Raw genomic sequence first — 20,199 nt, 5'->3', positions numbered from 1 at the left:
TCCGCTCGGTGTTTGCATTATGTCGGTTTTGGGGGCTATTTGTATAATAGGGTTTTATTCACATTATGAACGCTTAAACAAAAACATTAAACATTTTAAATCAAAGTCGTATGGTATATACGATATATATAATATATATAAAGTTGATGCATAAGGGGCAACGTTGCGTTTATGTAATAAATTATTAAGCATTATTCAGTAGATGTACAAATTAATTAAGAGCTGATTTTAGGGTTGGTATTACTAGGCATCTTTTAGGTCTAATGATTAGAGTCTAGAGTATTTACAAGTTCCGAATGCGCGCCGCATTTGCCAAAATGGTTGAGCAAAATTATCGTTCATTATCATTGTTCATCGTGATCAGATTAAGCAGTGATTGGCCAGATTGCCTGGTTTTCTTTTAGCACCTGCATAATGGATTTTGTGATGTGGTAAACGTTTGTTAGGTTTCCACTTAAGTGAAGACTATAATTAATATTGCATTTTGTTTGTGTTTGCGTGGAGTGGTGCCTCCATCTTGCACACGTTGAGGAAACCATCTCCCAGCGTCCGGTCCACTCAAGCGACTTAATTCCGCTTGGACGAGTTGATTAAATATTTACAACAGTGCGTCAACAAATGTTTCTCGCCGGAGGAGGATGAGGAGTTGTTATTGTTGTGGTGATGATGGTGCTGAGGGGCGCCCAATTCGCGCGTGTATATGTCCAGACCATACTGACCCTCCTCGGGGAAGCTGCGGAGATGGGGGAAAGGGTTGGGGTTGGGTTTGATTGGAATGAGAGACCATTAAATTTTCCATTTCCCTGTGCACTCACTTAATGATGAACGTGACAATGTCGTCCAGCGTGCTGTGAGTCACATACTTGGCCAGCTTCTTCTCCTCGATGCCATTCTTGTGCAGCGTGGCCATAAAATCTGTCAGCGGACGCGACATGCGAAATTGCAGGTCCAGGCTGCGTCCGGCGAAGATAAGCGGATCCTGAAAGCAAACGGGGCACTCGAATCAAATCAAACCCGGCGCAATAACCAATCTCCAATGAAACCCACCTGATGCGTGATGGGTATGAGGCCAAATAGGCGGGTGGCCTTCGTGGGTCCCCACTCGCCACTGGCGCAATCCGGCAGTGGCACCATTACTGTCTGCAGCTCCTCGCAGCAAATCTGGAAAATGATGGAGCACGTTAATGGATGTATGACTAATTATAAGTGTTCCTCGAATCCTTACAGCACTTTTAAAAAATTCACTCGATTAAGAAACTACAAAATAAACATATCTATGTAAAAATTCTAGATTACAATTTTCATTTCTTAAGATGGTAGATAAAGTTAGTAATACTAAGTATTGTAAGATATATATATGTTCAGTTCTACACGAAATTTTTAGAAAACTTTTACAAATAGTTCTATGACAAATTGGAACTGTTCCTCCAATCCTTACAGCATCCTTAAATAACTCACTCGAATAAGAAACCTTAGGAAGTCAACATTTCTCTGTAAAAACTTTACATTAAAATTTTCATTTCGTAAGATGATAGATTAAAGTTAGAAATACTATTTTAGAATTATATACATTTTTTTTGAACTATTGCCAATATTTTTATTACCAAAGGTGCTTCTCAAATTATTACAGCAAATATGTATGTAAAAGTTTTATTTTATAATATTTATTTCCTAAGATGCTTGATTATAGTTAGTAGGACTAACTTAGTATTATAAAATTTAGATTTTAGTTTCCACACTCAACTTTTATAAAAGTATTTATGCTTTATGAACTATTATATATATATTCTGGCTAACCCCCTGTTCCTAACTATACCCACCTTGAACTTGCACACCGATTTGAACTTCATAGGTTCGCCGGTTAGGTACTCCTGCGGCGTGACCGCATTGGCGAAGATGTCCAAAAGGAAGGCGCCGGAACATGGGGCGTGCACTCGGAAGGCAACGATGTTTCCAATCACCGACTGCATCACAAAGCGCTTCAAAGAGACCCCGTCGTAGGACAGCTCCTCGTCGCTATCGTAGAACTTGAGATTGTAATGGAATATCAGGCAGCTCTGCATATCCGTTGGCATGGCGATGCGCACGGTGGCGGCTCCTGTGTCATCGGTGAACACCACGGCTCCATAACCTTCGTCCGCAAAGTGAAGTCCGTACCGGAAAAAAAGCGAACGGACGAAGGGCAGATTCTCAAATTCCCGCAAGGTGATGGGACGCTTTAATAGCTGCCATTCCTCCTGCAGCGGATAGAATTCGTAGATGAATTCGCGCGGATCCGTAAGAAAGTAGTGATCGTCGTATTCGTAACTGCAGAAAAGAAACAAAATTAATAGATGGTTCGGTTTTAAAAAATATTAAATAAATCCGATATATGTTTTATACAAAAGCAAAATTAGATTTTGCTTATATCTAATAATTATTCTATGAAAACATTTTAAAACCAAACAAAAGTTTCTTGAAATCCTATTTTAGGAATGCGATTTCACATATCTAATAATTATTCTATGAAAACATTTTAAAACCAATCAAAAGTTTCTTGAAATCGTATTATAAGAATGTGATATCACGTATCTAATAATTATTCTATTAAAACATTTTATAACCAATTAAAAGTTTCTTGAAATCGTATTTTAAGAATGCGATTTCACATAAAAAACGACGTCTATAAATGATATTATGATTTACAATTAGTATTAATATGACATAATGGTGATTTGACGTATATCAAATGGGTAATATGATACAAGATATTATGTAATACTAATCCCTTTTAACCAAGAATACCCACCGCAGACTGTCGTTCTTGCCGCGTCCCTGCTTGGGCGCCTCCTTGGCGTTGACCAGGTGGCGGGCTCCCCAATTGCACTGGACGAAGCGCCAGGCGCCGGCCACGTAGACCGCATTCCAGGAGTTGCGGAAACGGGAGTCCTGGAACTTGACACCCGGCTGATAGCCGGCGCTCTTTGAATACCCCTTGATGACGACGCAGTGGAGACCGGCGTAGCTGCAGAGCCGCTTGAAAAGCACATGGTAGCTCTCGGTGCCGTACTTGATGCCACGCAGCAGACCCATGGGCGTGTCACCCCGCAGATCGTCGTCGAAGTGCATGGCGTTCAGGTTCTTGACCGTGATCCAGCGGAAGATCGTGCGGGCCTTCTCAATGTCCGTGGTGCAGCGGCCAACCAACTGGCGCACCAGATCGGTGAAAGTCTTTTGGTCCTCCTGGGCCACCGAGATGGCGATGCGATCGACGTCCTCGAACTCCACGGGATCGGTGTAGATCTGGAATTTGCTGACCGCCGGCGGAGCTGGGATTGGGGCATTCAGTGGATACTCGACGGGTACGGCGCCCTCGCTAAACTCGTCGTCCAGGAAGATGCTCTCGCTTTGCATGTACTCCGATCGTCGGGCGCTGATCAGCTCCAGCATCTCGCTGGACTGACGATCCACCAGGGCGGCGGTCTCGTAGCGCTCGTGCTCCAGCATCTTGCGGGTGATGCTCTCCTTCTTCTTGCTCCGTCGCAGGGTCATGTTCTTTTCGAGGTCCTCCTTCTGCTGCTCGTGGCGCATGGTCAGGATGTTGGCCTCGTCCCGGCTGCGACGTGAGGTGGCCAGCTCCTTCTCGAACTTGTGGGTCAGACGCTGCAGCTCGCGCTCCCATTCGTCTTGGAACTCGTCCTGGATCTTGCGATCCTCCTCGGCGCGCTTGCTGGCGAACTTTCGATACAGATCGTCCTCTTCCTTGCGATGCTTCATCTCCAGATGGGCCTGCTCCTCGCGAGCCTGCAAGATCATACGAAATATATAAAGAGTAAGTTGATGTTTCTTTGAGAGAAAGCTGCAGTCAGTTTCGTTGATTGCACTGCGAGGGATTTGTTGTTTTTGCAATGCTTGGCTTGTTAACTTGGCTAATTATAATGCCACGCCTGAGCTGCCACAGGCCCGGCTCAATGTCTGACATTAGGCCCCCGACTTTGAATGCAATATGCAGTAGCATCTTCTTCGGCTCAGCCACCACCCCCATTTTCCCTCCCACACATTTGTTTGCACTACGCATTGCGTGCATCTATTGATAATTGCAGCTCTGTGTATCGATAATTGCAGGAGGTACGGCTAACCGCCAGTTAGCCAAGCGTCAAGTTACAGCGAAGAATATTAAGCTGGGTTCTTTGACCATAAATATAATAAGAAACAATTTATACATTTATACTGAAGTCGGGATATTAGAAAAATTAGAAAACCCTTGCTAAACGTATATTACATTTCCAATTTCTATAATAACAATTAAGTAATAACTAAAATTATCTTTCTTGAGTCCAATCTTTTCTGAATATTAAGTGCAATTAAGTGCATTAAGCGGGTTCTTTTACCATAAATATATAATAAGTAACAATTTATACTGAAGTAGGGATATTCGAAAAATGAGAAAACCCTTCCTTAACGTATATAACATTTCCAATTTCTATAATAACAATTAAGTAATAATTAAAATTATCTTTCTTAAGCCCAATCTTTTCTGAATATACGGCTTTCCAAGTACTTTACTTCAAATATTTTATAACGCCTTTAACACCAGTCTATAAACGCTTTTGAATGCATTCCCAAAAGGCAATTTCAACAGTTTTTTATAAGCTTAAAATGGTAATCATTTAAAGAAACGTTAAGTTTTATTACCATTCCTAATGATTTTAATTTAATTAGTTATTGAATTGCAGCTGTTTTTTGCATGAACCCAACTGTGTGTGCTAATTGCGCTAATGAACAATTTCGGCGACTGTTAATCTAGCCCCTGATGCTCTGTCCCAATCTAAGTAATATTAATTCCTATCTTTATGCTAGCACATTTAATCACCTCTCTGCAGGCTGCACTTAATACCCGTTCTTTTCTGACCAACTGCTACCATTGTGAGTGGCTTTTTCATGACTTCCGCATATGATTTATAGTATATGTATCACTCGAAAAGCATTTAGCGCCATGCAAGCCAACAACAATGTGTAATTAAATCCAAAAATTCAATGTCAAGTTCAAACAATAACTATAAAACAAAGGCAGAAAATACAGAAATAATAAAGTGAACAAAATTGAAACACCTGAGACCAAACGGTTCAAAGGCCCGGTGACAATGGTCAAAAGCGATGACGCCGGAATTGCGTGAGCGGTTTTGAGCGGATTTTAAATATGACCATAATATAAAGACGGGCCAGAAAGGCAAACAGTTATGCGACGCCCACAGTGACAAAGGCGAAAAAAGAGCGAAATATAAACACACAAGAAATCAAATCGGAGCCAAACGAAAACGAAAGTCCAAAAATGTTGAAATTAATTATTGCGCAAGCGCGGCCACCGACCAAAAAAAAGATATATATATATAAAACGAAATGCCAAAGTAACCAAAACAGAAACCAAAACAACAACAGTGGCATAAATTGTAAATTGGCAAAAAGCTATGAGGAAGTGTTTGCGTTTGCGGCTGCGTGAGAGTTTTTATATGGAATTGCGGCGCCAAATTACATGGCGATTACATGGCGTTTAAAAACGCGTGCATTGCATAAGGGCGGCCAAAGAGGAGCGGTACCGCCAGTACCACAGTTCGGGAGAGATGGAGCTCTACACTCTCCACTATCCACTCTCCACTCCCCACTAATCAAACAAAAAGCTGCTGCCGCTACTTTCACTGTGCCGCGCATAATTTAGATTTAGCAAACGGCAGCGGCGCATGCGCAGCCGGAAAAACAAGTGACGCTGCCGGCAAATGCGACGGTGGTGGCTCTATTATCTTGCCCGCGTCTGTGCCGCTGCGCAGCAGGCCAAGGCACAGTCGCGTTCATTGTAACAGCATCTTAGTGATTGGTTTGATGCTGACCTTGTCAACAAATTATGATTATTGATACTAAAAACAGGTATATATGTACACTGTTAATAAAACCCTCAGGCGAGATTATGTATTGAAGACAACATCAATTTTACAACCACGGGGAAATTTGATCTGTGAGATGGTATAGCAAATAAAAAGGTTTTCTAATAGGACAAAAGTTTTTCTTATTGTTGATTGCTTTAAGTCTTAAATATTTATCCGATCGATATGAAACTTGGGACTTGCGTGGAAAACCTCAAAAGGCATGGTTTTAAGCTTAATAGGGTACTTTTTTTTTTGCCTGATTAAAAATATCCAAACGGTTAAAAAAAGTATATACACTGTTAATAAAACACTCAAGCGAGAATTTGTATTAAAGACAACATTAATTTTCCAATCTCTGGGAAGTTTGGTCTGTGAGATGGTATAACAAATAAAAAGGTTTTCTAAGGAGCTAAAACTAATAGTATTTTCAGGATAAGGGGACTAAAGTTTTTCGTTTTGTTGATTGCTATTAATATTTAAATCTTAAATATTTATCCGATCGATATTAAACTTGGGACTAGCGTGGAAAACCTTAAAAAGCATGGTTTAAAGCTAAATCGGGTACTTTTTTTGCTGATTAAGAATATCCGAAAGGAACCCAAAGGTCCGTTTACGCTCAGAATTACAAGTTTTTAAATGTTAAATACATCTATGTGACCACATGGGTTTTATTTCAATGCATCAAAAAGCTGATTCCATGATTTTGGAGCTCTCATGTCACTCGTTTCCAAACATTATGATTTAAGAGTGGCATATATCGCTATATCATTTCGATATCAGCCGCTTATGGATAATGATACTGCCAAAATAAAATAGCGGCGGTGGGTGTTTCTATGTACGTGTGCGAGCGTGTGTAAAACATGTTCAGTTTTTAATGATCGCATGCATGCAGTTTTTCACATATTTTTCTTGTACGCTGTCTTGTGGCGTCTGTTACTGCGGTGTGGCCCATCAGACACCTGTTCGAAATTTGTTAAATTGAGCGTTGCAATAAAAATAAAAATATTTGCTGTTGTCTCTGCCCGAGGTGGTGCTAGTAATGGTGGTTGCTGGTTGTGTGCTGGTCAGTCGCGTGTGCCATTCTCGAAAGTGAAAGAAAAATCCGTTTTCGGCATTTGCAATGGCAGGCCAGGCAGCGCAGCAGCGAGTGTGAGTCAAAGAAAAGCAAAACGTGTGCGATTTGAATTTCGTTTTTACGTAAAATGCGATTATAATGCTTTCACCCGAGCATCAGGCGGATGGGAGATTACCATTCCAGTCGCGGCAAGTGCCAAGTCATGGATAAAGATGCGAGCACCGATAAACGCAAGCAGCTTTTGGCCAACCAGTCGGGCTAATAAATTATAATCTGGTCGAGAGATCATCCCATCAACTGAGCGAATCGCATTTCCACTAACTAGATCAATTTGGGTATCACATTTATCCGACTTAACCTGAATTCTTTAATTTTTAAATAGGCAACCAGTTTGCACTTCTTAGTCCACTTTAAAGTATACCAAAAGACTTGAATAGTTTAAGTTTTCTTCATATAATGGCGAATTTCAACTATTAATCTGTTTAACTACAACTTTTCTAAAGAATTTTAAGTATTAAAGATACATTTCTCAATGTCATGTTAAATTTTGTCTTTGAGTTAAACAGCTGATTTAAAAAAATGTAGTTTCCTTATACCATATTGCATTTTGTCTGACTAAAATATCTTAACTAGCGTCAATGTTCTAGTTAAAAGTTGACGGTCGGCTAAACAAAAATGTCAAAGAAAAGTTTCTTTTTCAGGTTTGACAGACCGAATTATAGACTTTAATATTATCATCACATTGAGAAAACGATTCTATCTTTCCAAACAATTTAACTTCATATTAACTTTCTCTGATAAGTGACAAACTAAACCCTTAACACGACATTGAGAAATCGGTCCCAAGACAAAGAAATACCATCTAAAAACATTCTCTTGCCACTGTATTCTTATTTATCTATTTATAGTTAGCTAGTTTGGGTAATACCGAGTCTGCAGTCTTGAGACTCGGACACTTGAGCAACCCCCAGCAAACAATTACACACAGCCAAGTGTAAATAGCACAGTAGCCTACATAACCACAACTGGCGGTGCATTAATTAAGCCCAGGAACATTGCACAATCGTTGAAGCTTGGAGAGAACGGGAGATACACACTTGACCAGCTGGCCCCGCTAGCCACTTAAAATTTCATTAGATGTTCTGCACTAAATATTCTCTTAATTTGCGGCCACTTGCGGCTCCCCATCTCAGCGGATGGATCCCAATCCCATCTTATTATGTTTATGATTTGCAACCGAAGGGGGGGCGTCTCTCTTACCAGGTAGAAATCAATTGGCTTCTCCCGCGCCTTGTTGTAGGCCTTCTGGATCTCCGTTTGCTTGAGGGCGTGGGCGATGTGGAGGGCACTGGCATCGAATCGTCCATATTTATAGTCGGAGTCGTTCTGCGACGGGGAACTGACCTCCCGGCCACCATAGCCATTCGGCGTGGACTGCCGGGAGCCAACCAATGGGCCACCTGTGGGGATCCCGCAAAGCGGAGCAGTTAGCCAAGTTGGGAGTCCGTTTCAGCCATCCATACTAACCATCGATCTCGCTGCGCGTGCCCCGGATCTGCTCGTTAACGAATTTGTTGGTGCGCGGCGCATTCAGGGCCTGACGAATGCCCACCGAGGTCTGGTCGAGATGGCCGGGTCCGCTCTTTGGTACATGTGAACTGCAATAGACCTGGAAAGAGGGGTTTTAGATGATTAATTTTCTTGGTTGGTTATTTCAAAATCCATTCTGTTTCTTAACGATTCACAGGTTATTCCTTTACTTCTAACAAAACTATCATTAACTTATTATTCGTAAATTAAACAGTTGAACAGTCAAGCAATTTATAAAGTATTTTCCGGACCAGAATTGAAATAAACACGTCAAAATCTTTGAAAATTATTGTATAACTGATGATATAATCTAAACTTCTTTAAATAATCATTAAATTAAAAAAATCCCGCATTAACATCTTTTTCCGCCTAAGCACCCAACGTTTTTACGATCCTATATTTATCACAACAGTGTATACAGTGCAACCCATTGGTTTCAGATTAAAATCGATTTAAAACTATTCATTTTACTTTTCAAAAGTAAAGTTAAGGCCCTTTTGAGGCTCTTTTAGAGAGATAGTTATCTGCAATTAATGATTTCTGAAAGGAATTTACTGCTGTATCACTGTACTTATGTATGTATCTATCGATCAAACCAATATGCCCCATTAGCCTTATTGGGTTTCATTTTGAGTGCGTGAGCAGACCCCAAAAGTCAGTCGCTTGCAAATGCAACTTTAACCACTTCACCTACACACAGCAGGTGGCAATAGACATGTGCAATAACAAACACGGACCTAAAAACAGTGCGTTTCGGACACTTAAATATATATGTTTATAATTTATCAATATTTCACAAGAAAATGAGTTTTTTTTACATAAAACCTTTACTATTTTATTTACATCAACTAACAAAGACACTTTAATTAGCTAAAAATATATTGCATAACCTTTAGTCTTCCTTACAATAGGCTTAAACAATTGTTTGATGTATATTCTATCGTTTTTCTATTCGAATCCACTATAACCAACGTTTCCCACGATCGACAGCTAACCGCAGCCGTACAGCCGCGAAACGCACTGTACATGAATATACATACAACATATAGAGAGGCACATATATATTGCATATGAATGACAGACCGCACTGACACACATTTGTGCCTCGGCAAAGTGCAATAACGAAGTTATTTATTATTATGCATAGGCACACAAAAAAAAGTGTCGTTCGAATTGCAGTTTTGCATCTTGCAGCTGTGCAAATATTTAGTCTGACGCGTTTGTCGCTTAAGTCTTTCGTTTTCGTTGCTTTTTGCAAGTGGTGATATGGGGATGTTGGTGGTGGCACTTACCTCTTTGTCATCCTGCTTGTGCTGATTATTGAAATACGTTTTGAGCGTCAACTTGGTGCCGCAGTGTACGCATTTGAAGCAACCGGAATGGAAGAATGTGAAATCCTTGAGCGGCCCCACACGATCCACCTGATAGACGGTCTCGCTGCAGCGCAGGCAAGTCGACTCGTAGAAATTTGGCCGATACATAATGTGGCCTATGTTGTGTCTATGTATTCCTCCTGTTTTATTTTTTTTTGTGGCAGCTTCCGACTGGTTTTCGGTGGACCTGTACCCTGTACCTGTTGAGTTTGTCACTTTTCTTTTCGCGTCTGTCGCCTGTCGTCTTTCAATTTCACTTGGCGTGGAATTTACGAGTATATTCTGCTAGTTTTTCGAGTTTGCAGTCGATTCTTCTGGTGGAAACGGAGACATCATCCGTTCATCATCCGCTCATCCGCTCATCCTCGTCATCCGTCCGCTGCTGGCAGAAGCTGTCCAATGAAAATGACCGAAAACGATTACTGGCTGAGTGGGAGATAGAAATTTCCTATTTCGGCTGGCATTCGATTTTTTTTGCGACCAAGACCAAATCAGGCCCAAACAAAAAAAAAATGTGTAGTTTCTGCGCAGGCGTGTTTGTCATCCGAGCCAAAACTTTCATTTATTTTGGCTGCGAGCGGTTTATTAATGAATTTTAATTAGCTGGACAACAGTTTTTTTTGGCTGCTTTTTGGCGAAAAAGGGTTAAAGCCATTTCGCCTTGCCATTGACCTCGCCTGGGAATTTGAGCTTGAGATGGCCCCAAACGTGCCACAATTGAACTTGAGTTGCTGCTTTTGTTGCCACTCAACTCAACGCGCTCGTGCAACTTGCAACTGCCGCCTGGCACCGGCACAAAAGTTGCATTTTCCATTTGATTAATTGACGCGATTGTTGCTGGCAGGTTTCCTTTCGGTTCAGCTTCAACAATTAAATTGAAGTGGAAAAAAAGGAAGGATTGTGTGTGTGTGTGTTTGAGCAAGTGCATGTTACATTAATTGAATGCATTGTGGTTTCTGTTGGCCTGTTGCTTTGACCAAAATTAAAACAAATGCGGCTCAGTTGCGCAGACAAAGCCAAGAGCCTCAGTCGAACTCAAAGTCATCGTTTTGCTTTCTTTTCAAGTTTAATGAACGTTAAGTTCGGTGGGTGGTTGGTTTTGGGGGGTTTATGATTAGCGCCAGTTGCGGCATTGAAGGTTGCTGATCTGCGGATTGCATGGAAAATGGTAAAATAAAATAAAAAAAATTGAATTGGAAATGGGAAAATGCAAATGGAGCGAAGGCCGCCAAGAGATTTTGTAACACCAAATTACTTTGATTGGCTGTGAATTAAATTTGGTTCCGCCATTGAGGTTGGCTCTTGATCGACCAAAACGAATGGGAAGCAACAAAAATTGATGTGTGTGAATCAAGGGGGGAATAGCATGCCCTATAAGACTCTAAGCCCTAGACTCGATGAGTAACATGTCGATAATCCAGCTCCAGCTATTTGGCCAACCCACGCACATATTGGAATATCAATCAACAACACACGCCCACAAGGCGACAAAAATGGCATGCTTTGATCTGTTGATGCGATCACAATCGGGTGTGATTGAATGGACCAATTACGCTTAGCTTTTGACATAATTAGCGTGTAATGATAATTGTAATGGACGTGCATACATTGATAGCCGGGAAGACCCTCTTGAAGTGGGCAAATTAGCCGGGGGCGGCTTTGACAAAACGCCTCGTGCGACTTACATCATCCCATCATCATCATCTATCCCATCATGCCACCATGGCCACTTGGGTGTGACTAAGAAGCCGAGTGCCTGGTAACCCGAGAAGCCGCATAGAATTTCGCACACATGCCGCCGTTTCGTGCCAGCTTTGGGTTTCTTTTCCACCTCAATGCGGACGAAATGCCATGCGAATAAATTATAAAAAAAAACTGGGGGGGGAAAAATAAATGACAAAGAAGCTGTCACAAAAACGAAAGTTGCTCTGCACGGACAATTGTTTGCAATCGAAACATTTAAATAAATTGATAAGCAGTAGGAAGCATTTGCAACGGGGCGATTCAATTTGGCTGAGCGAGTTCGTTGCCTAAGTCTTTCGTTTTGATGCCTTGTGGCTGCTGCTGCTGCTGTTGTCGTTTCTTCTATCGCTGATGTTGCTTAACGAAACGCTAACAATGACAATTAAATAAATACCAATAATAACAGTAAACTGCTGCAGCAACAACATAATGAACTTGAATTGGCATAATTGCCACAGCTAATCGCATTAAAGCCAGATACAAAGATTTGATAAATGCAAGAAAACAACAGCCAAGCAGTAACAACACGGCAACCAGCAACTGGTTATTCAGCCAACCAGTGAAACAATCATAGGAATTAAAATAAAATGCAAATGATTGCGTCACTTTGGCCGGGTGCAGAGCAGCGATATGAGGAAAAATACAAAATAGCACTCAAAATGTGACGGGGATTAAAAATAACCAGTCAAACTGAGGAATTTCGATACTGATTAATTTACACATGGAAAATTAACCAAAATAAAAATGCAAATTAAGTCAATCAAGCATTTTACAATCAAAATAAAAAGAAACATAACAAAAATTAGTTTCAAAATCTTTTATTGAAACTTAAACCAATTTGACAAGGTCACAGTTTTACAAGAAAATGAACAGCTTTTTCCCAATAAAAAGGTATTTTGTTAGGAAAATCATTTGATAAATTGGCTTTTTAAGTTGGCGTTTCAAAACTATAATAAAAAAAATAAGTGAAATCCAAATAAAATGTATATGTTTATAAACTAGTTTGATTATGAACGCAACACGTGTTTTCCTTATTTGTTTTTCAACCTTTATCAAATTTTATTCAACTCAATGTTTCTTCTAAGAGACCTTGTACTGTATTTGAAGAATGTGAGAATTGCTTGGTTAAATTTAAAAAACTCAAGTACTTGGTTTTCTGTGCCAATTGCAGAGTTGCTAATTGAATGGCACAATGAATTGCTTTTAGAAATCGCCCATTTCGCTGGCAATAAATTAGAAGCACAAACACCGAAAATAATTTATGAGCCAGTCACAATGATTGGAAACCACACATGAAACATGGAGGTTGAAGGGGGGTTAAGGGTGTTGCAACCAGCGCCCATGACAGGTGGTGTCTTCTAACCCCCACCCCCCTTGAAGCCACCCACCCTGTCCATCTGTGTGTGTGTGTAGTTGAGCTAGTGTATGTGTGTGTTTATGCCGTGACGCAGTCGCAGCTTCAAATTCAAACGTCAGCTTGCAATCTTTCACTTTTTTTCGTGTCTGCCGCGGCGTCGTTCGTTCCAGTTTTTCGTAAATTATTTCCCCAGCATCGCTATTATTTTGTTATTTTCGCCTTGATTATACACACGCGATGTTCGGAGTAGTATGGCTTGCATGTACATAGTTCTGAGCCCTTTTTTTGACACACTTCTTCTTCTCTGTTTATGTATTTTTCTATTACTTTTAGGCATATATGCTAAACAACTTTCTTCTTCTGTTTGCAAAGGGGCGCGCTTTGTGCAAAAGTATTTATCATAAATTTCACACACACGCAGGCACACATACACCCACAAAAACGCAGCCGCACACCGATGGCCCCAACGAGCTCCAAGCACATATATACACACACACACACACACTCACAAAAAGGGGAGAGCAGATTGTTCGCAGTTCGCAAGGTTCGGAATTTGGAGTTTGGAATTCCAATTCTGCGAAGCCTGGCTTTATCACATTTTCGGCATTTGTTGTTGTGGCTCCCAAAGTCTCTCTGCGCCGAACAGCAGGTTTCGAATATTGGGAATGTAACAAAATTTCATTACCAAACACAGACACATGCACGGGCACAACACACGGGCGCGTTCACTCACACATGCACAAGACTCGAGCCGCTTTTCTTCGCTTCTCTTTTCTTAACCGATGTTTTTTCGGTTCGAGCCGTTTCACGATCGCTTTGAGACTAGTCGCTGCGCTATTCGCGGCTTGGAGTCCGCTCTGAGCCGAGCTTTAAAGCTCGCTGCGCAAAAGCAACTGCGCATGCCCAACATTACTATCGATAGTCGACTGTTGGTCGACATCGGTGTGACCAAATTGCAAGTAATAGTAATGATCTGAATTTAAAAACCTATTACAACGGTATCAGGGACTATAGCCCAAATAGGTTCTTATATTCTTATGGACATAAATATATCAATATTCAAGGCGATGTTCTCATTCTCAATAGCTTTTGTTACAAATATTTTATCCTTTCAGACTTTAAAATTGATTTTTTCTGAAAATGCTTGAGCTGACAATCTTGTTAAAGAAACAATGTTTTGGGCAGTACCTGTTATATTTTATATTCTTAAAACTTTTTTTTTGCAGCTGATAATATTCGTCAAAAATCAATCAAATTTGGTATTAATAACTGTCCTAATAATTTTGAAAAATTATGACTTAAGAAAACTAAAAAAAACCAAAATTTTGTCACGTCCTGCTTTTATAGTAGTTGCCGGCTAGTCATCGAATGTCCCAGGGAGGAGAACAACCCAAAATGTTATCCAGACACAACAAAAACATAACGGAATTTCAAATTCGGACAAGGGCAATTTTTACGACGGATTTTGGAACATCTGGACGGGACTGTACGGCCATAATTGTAATCCTTGGATTCCCTCCCAACCATGAGTGCATCCTTAAGCATCCCTCGGACACATCTCCCAACTCTGTGTTGTGGATCGTACAACATCGCCTAAGTCATCTCATCCCCCAACACGTATCTCTACTCAGACGAATTCATTTCGCTAGCACATTGTATTTCAAAAATGTATCTTAAATTGTAAGATTTATCAAACCTACCTACGGTACCGAATGAGTTGCCCGACTCCCTGGACTCACGAGTCGTCGATAGTCGTTTATCCAATTTATCTGGCCTAACATAAAGAACTTTGTTGAATTTGTAATTTGATTTTAATTTAATATTTTTTTTTTTGGCAGTGTAGCACATAACTATTTGAAGCAGGGATCGTATGTAAATAAGAGTTAATTGTGGCTTGTATTTTAAAAGACCTCCTAGGAATTTTATTTAGTTTTTTAACCAACTAGTCGGATATTTGCACACTTTTTAGTTAAGCGTAAATAAAGTTTTTTTATTGTCCAAATTTGATGATTGTTTGATACTTGGTGGACAGGATTATAATTAGCGTATTTTTTATGTTTAAAAATCGCAGTATGCTTACTTAAATAAAAATAAAATTTAACTTGTATTTACGAACCCTGTCTTTAACTCAACCCCTTTATACGTCATTGTATTGCTAGCTTGAAAATATTGTTCGCCATTTGAAATATTATTTAACATTAAAATCCGTATGCAACACTATTCTTCCTGCAACAGCGATATATCGATAGTCGCTGAACTTTTGAACTTTGGTGTGCCAGCAGTTGGCAGTCTGGTATTTGCCCACTTTCCGCCTGCGGTCCTACTAACTTGAACAACTGTGAATTTAATAACAAAAGAGGGCAAATAGGGAAAACGCAAAAAGTTATGGGGAATCAGTTGGGAATCCAGATGAATAGCGATGACGATGAAGACTTTGACTCCTCGGAAAACGATCTGGGCTTTAATGTGATTAACTTTACGGTGAATGCATTGGACATGGAAGTGCGCACTGACTATTGCAACAACGACCTGCCAATAATAAGAAGCAAGCCCGATCTTGTCAAGTTTCAGGTAATCACGAAATACCCCGTCCCCAGATAAGGGCAGAATGTGATTTGTGGTGTCGTTAACATTCCAGAACACTGATATGTACAAGGAGATCCGGGCATCGAGTGGCCTAGTGAGCAATCCAGACAATCGCTGGAATCTGGTGCAGGCCCTCCAGCAGCGAGAAAATGGGATAGCCTCGCCCCACAGCGCCTCGTTTTCCAAGAACCAGCAGCGCTACATTTCCAATCTCTACATACCAAACAAGAAGTCCACGCGCCTCATGTCGCTGGACTCGAAAGTCTTTGTGACCAAATTCAATCCCACGGGCAGCAAACTGCTGGTTGCTTGTCAAGGTCAGCATATTTTGGATACAGCTTCGAGGGTCGTTTAAACATGTCTGTTGACCTTTTCAGATGGCTTTGTGCGCATCTACGACGGCGCCAAGGGCACCTACCACCTGCTCAATCGCATTCGAGCCCGGGATGTGGAGTGGAGCATCATCGATGCGGATTTTAGCCCGAACGGCCAGCATTTTGCCTACAGCACCTGGTCCCGCTCATGTAGGTAGCCAGTGAGTCCTGGTGATCCATACTTATTTGTTCCCCCTTCAGTTTTCATCATGCCCGTGAATGGGGGCGAAGACGACTGCCAGTGGATCGACGTTAACGGTCTGCCCAACCATCGGCTAGCCATCTTCTCGCTGCGCTACTCGCCCACGGGCGACAAGATCATCGGCGGCAGCAACAATGCCACGGTCATCGTGACCGACATCCGCACAAGAACCACGCAGATCCTGCGCACCCACCGCATGCCCGGCAACGATGTGAATTCGGTGTGCTTCCTGCATGACAAGGACCCAAATGTGATAATTGCCGGGTGCGATGATGGCCTACTCAAGGTCTATGATCTGCGCACATCTTTCCGCTCGCGCGAGCTCTCCAAAACGGTGGCCTCCTTCATCGGTCATTACGATGGCGTCACCTATATCGACTCGCGCAACGACGGCTATCATGTGCTGTCCAACTCCAAAGACCAAAGCATTAAGATCTGGGACATGAGGCAGCCCAGCAATATGCGTAATCGCAGCCGCTCCAGACAGCAGCAGCTGGACCTCCACATGTGGGATTACCGCTGGAACCGCGTGCCTCGACAGTGTAAGCCCTGGAATTTAAGATTCTTCGAAGTACCCCCATTGTAACCCCATACTCGCTTTGCAGTTTACAATCCAAATAAGGAGCTGGATGGGGACACCAGCATTATGACCTATCGTGGTCATCGAGTTACCAAAACCCTGCTGCGGGCCAAGTTCTCGCCCATGGAGCAGACAGGACAGCGTTTCATTTACACTGGCTGTGCCACAGGACGTATTATAAGTGAGTTCGATTTACGTTTACAAGGCCTACAAAAAAAAAGATTGGCTAAATTTAGTTGCGAGTTTTTTCGGTTTGTATTTTTAGAAAATTTCTATCCTTGAAAATATGCTTGCGTAACCAGTAGGCATCTGTTTATGACTTCAGACATTGATTATGCTTTTTTTTAACATTAACTTTTATGATAAATTGAATTTTTATTTTAACTTCCGTTTAATCCTTAAAACAAAGTATATAAATATTTTTCAATTTTTTAAAATTAAATGTTCATTAACTCAATACACTGATATTTTACAGTTTACGATGTACTTACTGGTAAGATTAAAGAGGCTATTGAAGGACATAGGAATGTGATAAGGGACCTGGACTGGCATCCAGATCGCTCCGAAATTGTGTCTGGTTCGGTAAGTTAGCAAATAATTAATCTTTTTCGAATTCACTTTAATTCTGAAGTTAATTCACAGTGGGATACTCATGTTCATCTGAACAACTTCAGCCGCAGCAACGCTAATCGTCCGGTGAAGCGAGCTAACAGCTCCGAACAGGACAAGAGACCCTTGCGACGATCGCGCCGTCTAGCGAATCGCAATGTGACACCAGACTAGTTTTAACGTTTTGATATTAGCTAGTAAGACCCACATGATATTACATTTCGTTACATTCATTCATAAATGCGTAGACGACGGGAAGGAATATTCACCACAGTCGGTCCCCATATTGGTTCTATGAACAAGACTGAAGAATATGTCACAGCTTGAAATGTATAGTTCAGTTTAATTAAATATCTTGTTACACATTTAAATGTAAACCACGAAGCTTACAAACTACCTACTTAAGTTGTTTATGTACAAAACAATCATAATAAGAAATATGTTGAATTATATTTCGTTTGCTCGAACTAAATTCCTTGAAATGCGACCCTTTTTTTTACTGCTCGAAGAGTGTTTCGCTTCACCGTCCCCGGATAACGTGCATGCCGCTTAGATTTCATAGCTTCTGTAAGGGATTTATTGTTCCAAAGATCAAGGATTCGCCGTTCATCGCCCTTATTATTAGTCACCTCCAGCTCGATGGTATCGCTGGTCCCATAGCCCACGATCTCGCTCAGCGTCGAGTTTTTAAACGCACTCAGGTCGAAAATTTGGAATTTTTCTGCACAAAATTGAGAAATTTGACAAGTATTGAATAATTTTAGTTTTTCTTTGATCTCTTCCAGTGATAAGAGGTCGTTAGGCAGATTCGCTGACTGATCGCTTTTATCGCCGGAGGATTTACTGCCAGCACTTACGTTGTTCGTGTGCTTTCCTCCTTTATTGACTACCGCATCCACGGCTAGAGCGAGCTCAGGAATCCGCAGTTCAGGTACGGGGTACACATAATTGTTGGATTTCCTTTTCTTCTTAGAGGTTTTTTCATTAGCTTCAGATTCGGTAGGCAGTGTTTCGTTTTGCTCGATCAAATCGGTTTCAACACTTTTATTTTCTTCCTTCGACTTCTTTCTCTTTTTTGTAGAGGTTTCTTCGTTTATTTCAGTGTTTACCGTCTCTTGTTGGTTGGCATCTTCGGCGATTTTAGATTTTCTTTTCCTCTTACTAGCTTTTTCATCTAAAGTTTTAGATTCTGTATCTTTTGCTAAGTCGTCCTCAATTATAATTACTTCAGAGTCCACCAACTCAGTCTTCTTGGACTTCTTTTTTGGGACACGTTCTTTTTCTTCGGATCCTATTGAATTTTCTGCAGTTTCTTTCGTTTTATCTAAAGTTATAGATTCTGTATCTTTTGCTAAGTCATCCTCAATTGTAATTACTTCAGAGTCCACCAACTCAGTCTTCTTGGACTTCTTCTTTTTTGGGACACGTTCTTCTTTTTCTTCGGCTCCTATTGAATTCTCAGCAGTTTCTTTATTTCCATTAGACTTCTTCTTTTTTAATGCAGGCTCTTCAATTATTTCTGTCACATCTTCTGTATTTTCTTGGTGTTTGCTCTTCTTTTTTTTCTTTTGCTTTTGAGGGTTCGATTCGTCGATATCTACTAGTTTTTCCTCAACGCAGAGGGTCTCTGTTGGCTCGGTTTCATCTTGAGACGACCGTTTAGACTTCTTTTTCTTAGTTTTGGGAGCACTCTGCTCTATTTCTTCCTCTGCAACTGGTGGCTCGACATTCCTTTCCTTGTCCTTCTTTTTCTTCTTTTTTTTGCTGGACTCTTGGCCATTCTCTGTTGCGGTTTCCTCGAGCTTCTCCTCGTGGACATTAGCCTTAGTATCGTCTTGATCCTTTGTTGAACTGTCCTCACCTCCTTTCATCAGCCTGTTTTTCATGGCCTCCATTTTTTGCTTGAAATAATCACTGACAGAAAGGCCCGTGCTTACGGTTTGCACGCCAGCAAAATTGGCATCAACTATCTTTTCCTCCTTGGGCTCTTCAAGAGCCACCACGGGAGCTGGTGCATCGATATCGTCGGTTGCCTTCTTGCCAAATATGTTGGCCAAATCCTTTTCGCTGTACTGGGACAAGTCCTTGCCGCGTGTGAACTTCTTATAGTGCACTCGGGCCCTGCTTTGTTTCGACCTCTCCTCCAGCGACATTCCACTGGTGTTCTCCTTAAGTTTCTTCTTAGATGGCTCCTCTGGTTCCTCGGCTTTGAAGCCGAATCCCATGGGTCTGGCTTCCTCTTCGGGTTCCGATTCCTTGCCATTAGCCTCATTTTCTTCGCCATTCAGTGATTTCAGAAGCCCATTGAATCCCTCCTCGTGAGTGGTCCACTGGTCATCCCTCGCCTCGAAACCCAATCCTTCGGCGTCGTTCTTGAAGCGAATGCGTACAAAGTCCTTTTCACCATCCTGCTTGGCGCCCAGGCCATTGCCCTTTGTCCAGCCCATCTTTTCCAGCATTTTGGTACCGAAGCGGTTCTCATCTGCCAAGAATTTACGGACTTTAGGTTTTAAAAGCGGATTTGAATTCGAAAATCTTACCTTCATAGAGCGCCTTGCCGCGCGGACACAAGTTGTACCGCTTGCGGCGTCGTGGTTCCGCCAGCATAGCCATATTTATATAAATTAAACTGTATTAATTGTGTTATTAGCTCAATTTTTTAAATGAAGCCAGAATAAAATTGGAAAAACGAGAACAACCGCAACACGTGCTATCAGATATCGAATCGAAGCACGAGATATCGATAACGATTGCTTAATCAGCTGTTCCACAGAAATAGAGATGAGCATGAATTCCTCGGAGATGCGTCT

The 20,199-nt window shown here is 41.3% G+C and overlaps 3 protein-coding genes across 5 annotated transcripts; 1 reads left to right on the top strand and 2 right to left on the bottom strand.

Annotated features, from left to right (window-relative positions):
- Nucleotides 1-44: 44 nt before the first annotated feature.
- Nucleotides 45-13,904, bottom strand: LOC119550806 (hillarin). 2 transcript variants are annotated; one of them, XM_037859743.1, is made up of 9 exons: nt 13,772-13,904; nt 9,858-10,330; nt 8,503-8,644; nt 8,236-8,435; nt 2,789-3,783; nt 1,821-2,307; nt 1,048-1,161; nt 816-979; nt 45-733 (listed from the first exon to the last, which is right to left on the bottom strand). In XM_037859743.1, exons 2-9 carry the CDS (start codon nt 10,044-10,046, stop codon nt 568-570), a joined length of 2,457 nt encoding a protein of 818 aa, XP_037715671.1. In that variant the 5' UTR covers nt 10,047-10,330; nt 13,772-13,904; the 3' UTR covers nt 45-567. The 2 variants fall into 2 exon arrangements, with proteins under 2 accessions (XP_037715671.1, XP_037715670.1); XM_037859742.1 differs by having other exon boundaries at nt 13,724-13,858.
- A 1,432-nt stretch (nt 13,905-15,336) lies between these two features.
- Nucleotides 15,337-17,593, top strand: LOC119550695 (DDB1- and CUL4-associated factor 11). The gene is made up of 7 exons (XM_037859560.1): nt 15,337-15,609; nt 15,677-15,941; nt 16,002-16,148; nt 16,200-16,742; nt 16,806-16,961; nt 17,256-17,362; nt 17,423-17,593. Exons 1-7 carry the CDS (start codon nt 15,424-15,426, stop codon nt 17,561-17,563), a joined length of 1,545 nt encoding a protein of 514 aa, XP_037715488.1. The 5' UTR covers nt 15,337-15,423; the 3' UTR covers nt 17,564-17,593.
- Nucleotides 17,594-17,818: 225 nt separating this feature from the next.
- On the bottom strand, nt 17,819-20,107 carry LOC119550694 (PIN2/TERF1-interacting telomerase inhibitor 1). 2 transcript variants are annotated; one of them, XM_037859559.1, is made up of 3 exons: nt 19,930-20,107; nt 18,247-19,871; nt 17,943-18,110 (listed from the first exon to the last, which is right to left on the bottom strand). In XM_037859559.1, the coding sequence occupies exons 1-3, from the start codon at nt 20,000-20,002 to the stop codon at nt 18,087-18,089; spliced, it is 1,722 nt and encodes a 573-aa protein (XP_037715487.1). In that variant the 5' UTR covers nt 20,003-20,107; the 3' UTR covers nt 17,943-18,086. The 2 variants fall into 2 exon arrangements, with proteins under 2 accessions (XP_037715486.1, XP_037715487.1); XM_037859558.1 differs by having other exon boundaries at nt 17,819-19,871.
- Nucleotides 20,108-20,199: the final 92 nt, after the last annotated feature.

The sequence above is a fragment of the Drosophila subpulchrella genome, chromosome 2R (genome assembly GCF_014743375.2).
Source record: "Drosophila subpulchrella strain 33 F10 #4 breed RU33 chromosome 2R, RU_Dsub_v1.1 Primary Assembly, whole genome shotgun sequence".
Classification (NCBI taxonomy): domain Eukaryota; kingdom Metazoa; phylum Arthropoda; class Insecta; order Diptera; family Drosophilidae; genus Drosophila; species Drosophila subpulchrella.
The sequence above is the reverse complement of the archived record's forward strand: the minus strand, read 5'-3'. Positions and strand labels throughout refer to the sequence as shown.